This window comes from Tachypleus tridentatus, chromosome 7 (genome assembly GCF_004210375.1).
Source record: "Tachypleus tridentatus isolate NWPU-2018 chromosome 7, ASM421037v1, whole genome shotgun sequence".
Taxonomy (NCBI): domain Eukaryota; kingdom Metazoa; phylum Arthropoda; class Merostomata; order Xiphosura; family Limulidae; genus Tachypleus; species Tachypleus tridentatus.
Genome location: NC_134831.1, coordinates 82,154,617 through 82,162,835, shown reverse-complemented (window position 1 = coordinate 82,162,835; position 8,219 = coordinate 82,154,617). Strand labels below are relative to the sequence as shown.

Sequence of the window (8,219 nt, the reverse complement as noted above, 5' to 3'; positions counted from 1 at the left end):
TAAATGAACTTTGATTACTTGTCTCTTATGTTTTATTTACGTTAAATAATAATCTTCTCCAACAATATATCCAGAAGATATTATTACATTGAGATTACATCAGTTTCTTAGACGTTTTCTTAGATGTTTCAGTTAGATTGTTAAAAATGTGATTTTCTACATGTATAATAACTATTTTATATTGTGTTACGAGAAAACATGAGTTTATTGTACGAAATCGAGGTTTGCTACAAACTACTATTCGTGGTGGGTGATTTAACTACAAAAGACTAAGCCAGACATCTTTTATAAAGTAAAAGCTCTTGCAAATAGTAGCATAGTGTATTTAAAAGTTTTCTCAACAAATATTTTATTATACGTTGTACGTTAGAATGATATTTTACTTATATATACCAGAGATAGTATCTTAGTCAATGATGAGAAGTGAGTTTCATATTAGAAAATCACAAAACTATGGTTTGTAACTGGTGATTTTATCATTTGGTGAAGTGTAAATGACTGATTATTCATGTTACGGAAACAATTGCCAAATCCACGTGAGGAAGAATAATTATTTGATACAGTCGAAAACAAATTACTTCACTTATAAATAAATATTCTTCTACGATTATGATTCTTAACAAATGTTTGGTATTGTTGTGATTTTTCTGAATTACTAATAATGTGATAAAACACTAAAATACAGCAGGTATTAGACTAAAATTCATAACGTTGTTTTAAAATTTGAACCCTTATATTCTTTATGAACTAACTTGGTATTTCACCTACAATTGTTTATTTTTTTCTTATGATGAAGACATCTTATCAGTTGAATCTTTAATTTTTTCCTTTTTTTATATTATTTTATAATTACAGCTTGACCATTTTATTAAACTTACATTTATTATTTGAAAATTTTTGCTCATTACTGTAGAGAAACAGAATAAAAAGTCTTAACTGAGATATCCAAAACGTGTTGAGTATTTTACGAATTTAACTGGATTGAAAAATAAACATTGTTATTATTAAATATATAAATATTTATTTATTTCAGTTATTGTTTTGTAAAACAGTTCCATTATTTTACAGATACATTTCCATTTCAACATACGACCACTTGTAAGGAAATTGCTCAAACAGTACACCAGTGTCACATACTCTGAATCCACTGGTCAAATAAAACTTAATTGCCTTTGAATCCGAAGAACTTATTCGAACTTGTATCTTCTTACACTCTTCGGCTTTACCAATTTCTATACATCTTTTCACCATTAACTTTCCTATTCCACGACTTCGTAGATTTTTCCTCACATACATCTTTGCCAAATGTGTTTCTCCACTCGAAACTCTTTTGAGTAGCGCTGTTGCTACAAGATCACCTCCGATTTTTCCTACTAGGAATGTGTGGTTATTTTCACGTGACCAGGCAAGTGGATTAATTACATCCGGACTATAATCGTTGTATGCTCTGTTGTGAAACTTTCTTAATAGCAAAAGTGACGATTCTAAGGCTATTATAATACCTAAAGTAATGCCTAATATAACAGATATAATAATACTTGATATGAACGTGTAAACTGTAGTAATGATGAATACTATAAAGATCCAGATTTTGATGTTTTTGAACATTCCACTTAACTGGAAGGAAGTAGAAGTTTTCCTTTGTTCCACATATATCAACTGTAAAAAGTCTCGAATATCTTCTTCATCATCAGCGGTTAAGGGCTTAATCATTAGGTTGGAAGCAAAGATTGTGTTAATACTGGTATCTGATGAAGCCATGACTTCGCTGGAGCTTGTTATTTATGAGTAAAAGCCTACAAATACAATTCGTTGTTTATTAGTAAAATATTATTTCTAGACTTTGTTATTTGTTAGTAACAGTGTATTTATACAGTTTTGTATTAATAAGTAAAATACTATTTATACAGTTTATTTAAATACGCGAGATAAAGATCTAAAGCAATTCACATTAAATAGTCTAACGATGTAGATATAAAACAGTGAAGAAATTCAATATTTATAACTGAAGTAAAAACTTGACGAGTTGGTAGAAAACAAACGACGTTAGAAAAAGTGAATAGCAATTTATATTTACTTACAAGAGAAGCAGCCTTCTTTTTTTACAGTTGAGAGAACTTACTAGGACAGTTCTTGACGAAAATTGAGAGAGTATACCATAATATAAATAAAACGATAACGCTAAGCCTATCATAATGCGGGGTCTACAACGTTACTAGTCATTCCAGGGTTGGAATAAGAAGCCGATGACTTCTAAATGTTAATTATCCATTAACATCTGGAAATATCTGAATGCTATCGGCCATTAACATCGTTTTTGAGAAAAGCCACAAGGAGCACACACACAGATAAAACGGAGATTATGTTCTTTGACGATCGTTTTCTTTGTTTTTTATTCTGGTCAATGTCTTTCCAAAAAGTTCTGTAACACCCAATCTTTTTTATTAACATTTTCTTTGGACAAAATATCTGGTATCTAACATTCAAGAACCGTATATTCAAGGTACGTGTGTAAGTGTTTAATGTGATCAAACAGTAAACTGAAAGATACTACATTATACATGGAATAGTTCGTAACGTAGTCTATAACAAAGATAAATAAACCAAAAACAAACTTTTATTTTTTATCAGCGTCAACTATTAAAAAAAACAAAGTTGATGAGAATGAGAAACAAGTAACAAATATAAATAAGTAGATAATCATAATATTATTAAAAAGTAGCACACTTCAGTACGTAATATGTAATATGCTTGGAAGGATACAAGCGTTTAAAGTTTTTTAAATTGTCTATTTCGGTTAATATAGGTTATTCTTTGTAAAATATGTGGCCGTAAAGATAGTACAAGTACCCAACATTTTTCTTCTCTCAGAATCTTTAGCGATGATGTTTTTGTACGTTGACAAGAAGTGGTAATTTTTTAGGGTGTATTGGTGATGATATAGTATGTGGAACAGTTTTATTAATATATTCAATGTTCCTTAACCACAGTGAAGTGATATTTGGTGAGTACTCACAATATTTTAGGATGTGTCAGACCTTGCGTTGTATGAAGAATAGGATTATATCAGTGTGTCATAAATATTATTTTTGTAGCAGTTAATACATTTAGACGACAAAGCTGTTACGGTGCAAAAACTTAATTAGAATTACTTATGTATCTACTGCAATATTTGTACTTCTTTCAGTTAAGGACATATTTAGAAATGCATGTAACTTACACTGTTAAATGTGTATTGTTAAAGTCCAGCTTATTCAATAAATTGTAGAAGATTCTGTAGGGTATGTATTAACATTATAAAGGCATGTAAAGATTAGTATTGTTGTACAAGGTGAGATTCTAAAAAAAATCATTTTGAAATTTAAACAGATCAGTTTCCTTCAAGCAAACGAAACTTCGAGCTGATCCATTACGTTCATCATTGTAAATCACCAATGAACTGTCAGTATGATAAATATTCACAATATCCCCGTAGGATCCAAAAAGTATCTGTGAGCGAGAAAAGAATCCACGGATATCTTCACTACTTTCGGTGCTAAGAAGACATGAGACAAAATTATTAGACATTTCTTTTTCACCCAAAATTAGACGAGATGTTTCTCAGTTTTGTAAAATTAATCAAAATTTCCTGTTGCTCTTTTTAAACAAATCATAGCTTTCGAAGAGCCCCTGAGTCGTATGATTGTTCATTGTGTTGAGTCTTCATCTGTGTTAAAGCACTTTCACGTGCTATGTAATTTTATGATGATGAGGCTATTTTGATATATTGGGTTATATACTGTCATGATTATTGAAGTTGTTTAAATACTCTATGAATTGATATGTATGAATTATTAAATGAATGAAAATAAACAAACTGACATAAACAGAGCAGTATATTTAAATACTTTTCCTATGGTCTATAGGGGCATTATAATGTGACGGCCAATACCATTATAAGTTAAAAGTAATCCAAGAGCTAGCTAAGAGTTCTGTTGACTAACTACCTTCCCTAGTAAAAAACGAAAAATAGACGACTTGTACAGATAGCCTTCTCGTAGGTTTGTGCTAAACTTAAAACACAAACACTTGGTCTAGCTATTTTCAGAGCTATTAGTCACACAGTGCTTATAGACTAAGTACCTAAACTGAAATGACAAGTTCTAGAAGGATGCTTTATCCGTTGTCTTATTTATCGGAACTGTTTCGGAAATACAAAGTGATATTTTGCAAAGATATAATATATTACATTGAATACAACAATTGAAATAAATTAATATCTCATAAAAACAAATAAACTAATTGACTAAGGCCGTTACAAAAAATTATTTATCCAAATGAAGGTGTAATGCTGTCAACATGGATGTAAATAAGGTAGATTCGTTGTTTGTAGTATCTTGTTCAATAGTTACTGAAATCAGATTCATTGTAAGATTTGATTTTCGAGGTGAAACAAATACCTCTGAGGGTATGTTCACTTTAAAAAATAATAGTGATATGGTATTTTAGTAAATTTGAGGAGTCTTGGAATATGGATTAATGCACTCACTACCACACATTAACACCTTGCAATCCCCCCCTCATAAATATAAATATTTTCCAGTATCTCCCTTACTTAACCATACTGAACCGGCATGGCCAAGTGTGTTAATACGTTCGACTCGTAATCCAGTGTCAGAGCAGTTGATAGGTTTTACTTGATGAATTTTTTAATTTGTATTTGCAACACCACAAAAAGCTAGAAATTCATTAGTCGACAAGTTAAATTAAGACAGTGCCCAAACAAAAAGTTATAACTTTGGCAACAGTTCTGTAATCTACTTTTGGAAATAATACTGGTCAACAAGTAGACATGTCTTGCCAGTTGCTGTTACGTATTAAGTACCACTCATATTAATCTAGAAGGGGAAAGACATCCTTGTTTAAAGAAAATATGAAGACACTGATGAAATAAGTTCCACTCAGAACAAAAAAATTCCATCGATAGTCCATCTGGATATTGGTTGTTGCCATACATGATATCTTTTGAATTTATTAAAGATATAAATATTTATGTAAACTTGTTAACGAGTGAACTATTACAGATGCTCAGACAGATAAAAGTTTCGTACTTTGTTACTTGTATTATTGAAAATAATGTTACAACATCATAAAAACTAATTTATTTCAATGCAAAATTTTAAGAAATTACATTTTTATTGCTTACACTAAAAGAAATATACAGACCTGAAATCGGATTGGCTAGCAGAATGCATTAAATATCGATCTACCGCAGTATAGGCACGTGCAATAAAACAACAGCAGAGACATCTTTAATAAGTTCTAGGTTTATTTAGCTTTAAAATATTTCAAACCAAAAGATGTGTGTAACCCTCTGACCACTTCTTTATTTATTCAGTATTTATTCAGGTTGAATTTAAATCATAAATGAAATCATGCACGTTGTACAAAACTTTAATTTTGGCTTTAAATTTACATACCATCTTTCGATAGATGTACAGTATCTTGATATTAAAATTATCTATTCACACTGATAACTGTTAACATCTGTTAAATAATGCTTTCAACAACAAAATGAACTAGTGGAAACAATAATATGATTTTTACTTCAAATATAACACCCTTTTGGATTAATCCACAGTTTACAAATATCCCACATCTCTTAAGAAGTTAGTGTTGAATAACGCCACAGTGATAAATATCTCCTTGTTTTGTTCGACGTTTATTGTAATAAAGCTGTTGTTAGTGCTCTTATTTAAAATATTTCGAAAAATGTTAAATTTATATATATTGATATATATACATATAAAAAATATCATGTATTACAATAGAAATTCATGTTATTATGGAAAGAAATACTAGTGAAATACAATTACATTTTCACAAAATTTGGATATTGAAAGTGCGTTTCTAAAGTGTATTTTCACAAAATTGTTACCTGTTACGTGGAAGAAATATTTCTTTTATCAACAGCTACAACAAAATACTTAAACGTCTTTAAAGTAATACAGAACTTATTTAAATTATATAAAAATATAAACATGAAACTTGTGGCTTTAAAGTGGTTAAACTAATGTGAGAGGGACAGTACTGGTATAATTTTCTTACTAATTTTACCTTAGAATTATTAATATTGTAATTGTGGATTTTTGACTAAAGCACTTGTCAAGGTTTGTTCACAGTAATTAACGCTAGAAACACATATATCCTGCCCTAAAAATTATTTTAATTTATGTTTTATTAGCTTCATATTTTATAGAAAAATTGGTATTTATGAAAAATGAAACTTACATCAAAGAATTATCATTTCTTGTACAATTTAAAACAAACATTGGTATTCAATATCTCTGTTAAGGTTTAAGAATATTCTTTAGTCTTTAAAAACTGAGAGAAAATTAAACTGTGTTAACCAAACAATCTCATACATAAGAAATAACATTCCCTGATCGTCTCTTAAAGACGCTACCTCTATCATAACAATTTCTTTTTACTTAATTTGTATTTAAAATAAATCATTTATATTAATTTTTACATCACAATTGAATTATTTTCTTTGTATTTCCTAATTTAACTATAGATGAATTCTCGTGATCAACCAACGTCAGAGAAGTCAATTGAAACTTTTACCATTCATAATGCTTTAATTTTCTTATGAGGAAGATATCAATTTGAACATGTAAAAAAATTGTCTTATAAGGAAAATATATCAGTTGAACATGAAAAAAAGATGTTTTTGGAACATTTCCATACTTGATCAGTTTCTCCGTTTTTATTTGGCAATAATGTACTGAAGAATATAAATTTATATATATGATCCAATAATTACATTAATTTAATAAACATAAGAAATTCATGTTAATATGGATAGAAATACTGGTGAAATACAGTTACATCTTCACAAACTTTGGATATTGAAAGTGTGTTTTTAAAGTACACTTTGACAAAATTGTTATGTGATACATGGAAGAAATATTAATTTTATCAACAGTTACAACAAAATACTTAAACGTCTCAAAGTAAAGTACAACATATTTAAATTACATTAAAGTATAAATATGAAACTTGTGGCTCTAAAGTAGTAAACATGATGCGAGAAAGCACAATTACTGGTCCAATTTTCTCACTCACTTTTCCATTAAAATTATTAATATTGTAGTTGTGGATATTTGGTTATCACACTCACCCACGTGTTTGACAGTAATTAAGGCTAGAACCATATACATCCATCCCTAAAAAATATTTTAATTTATGTTTTATTGGCTTCGTATTTTCAACATAAATAGATAGATGTGAAAATGAAACTTACTTTATAAAGTTATTTCTTGTTGTAGAATTTTAAAGAAACATTTATATTCACTATTTCTGTTCATGTTGAAGAATATTCTTTATATCGTTAAAAATTGAAAAAATAACAAAATTTGTAAACCACACACCTTCATACATAAGATATGATATTACCTAATCGTCTATCAAACGCTCTACCTCTGTCCTAACAATTTCTTTACTCTTAATTTGTATTTAAATTAAATCTTTAATTTTAATATTTCGGGTGAGATATTTTTCTTTTGATTTCATATTTTAACTGTCGATGAACTCTCTTGATTCACTGATGATCTAAATTTCTCATCAGAGAATTCAATATAAACTTCTTACATTGATGATGCGTTTATTTTCTCATAAGAAAAGTATGCACGTTATTGTTTGGAATTAAGCACAAGCTACACAATGAGTTTTCCTTGTTTTGCACCCCACGGAAATAGAAACTCCGCTTTTAGCGTTGTAAGTCCGCAGACATACCGATGAGCCACTGTTGGGCTGAATTTGACACTTCAAAAAATGTTTTTAGAACATTTCCATACATGATCAGTTTCTTCACCTTTATTTGGCAACAATAAACTGAATAATATAAATTTATTTATTTGAAGAAATTGTCAAATTAACAATCCTAACAATAACTAACATCTGGCGTTAAAGTTATTAAGTATGTAGAAACTGACGAATTATGACCACGAAAAATAGAAAAATAGTTAATATTTAAGCATTTATGTACATTTATACATCCAACCTCGGTCTTTGTAAATGTTGGTTAAAATATTTAAGGTCCAACATTTACTAGAATTTAACAAACATAAGAAAAGATTATAATCATAGATACTACGCAGAAAAATAAGATGTTTAGATTTAAAATATTATTTCAAATATTAATTGGTAACGAATAAAATCGTATCATTCACTTTTAA

The 8,219-nt window shown here is 28.8% G+C and overlaps 1 protein-coding gene across 2 annotated transcripts in view; it reads right to left on the bottom strand.

Annotated features, from left to right (window-relative positions):
- Positions 1 to 1,062: 1,062 nt before the first annotated feature.
- The window catches only part of LOC143258044 (uncharacterized), a 7,858-nt gene continuing 701 nt past the window's right edge, over positions 1,063 to 8,219 (bottom strand). Inside the window, exons 1-2 of one of the 2 annotated variants that reach the window (XM_076517068.1) lie at positions 2,082 to 2,137; positions 1,063 to 1,796 (exon numbers count right to left, since the gene is read on the bottom strand). In XM_076517068.1, coding sequence (XP_076373183.1) covers positions 1,063 to 1,761 — 699 coding nt within the window. In that variant the 5' untranslated portion in view covers positions 1,762 to 1,796; positions 2,082 to 2,137. Of the gene's footprint in view, positions 1,797 to 2,081; positions 2,138 to 8,219 lie in introns of those variants that run through there. The other variant, XM_076517070.1, reaches the window with a different exon arrangement.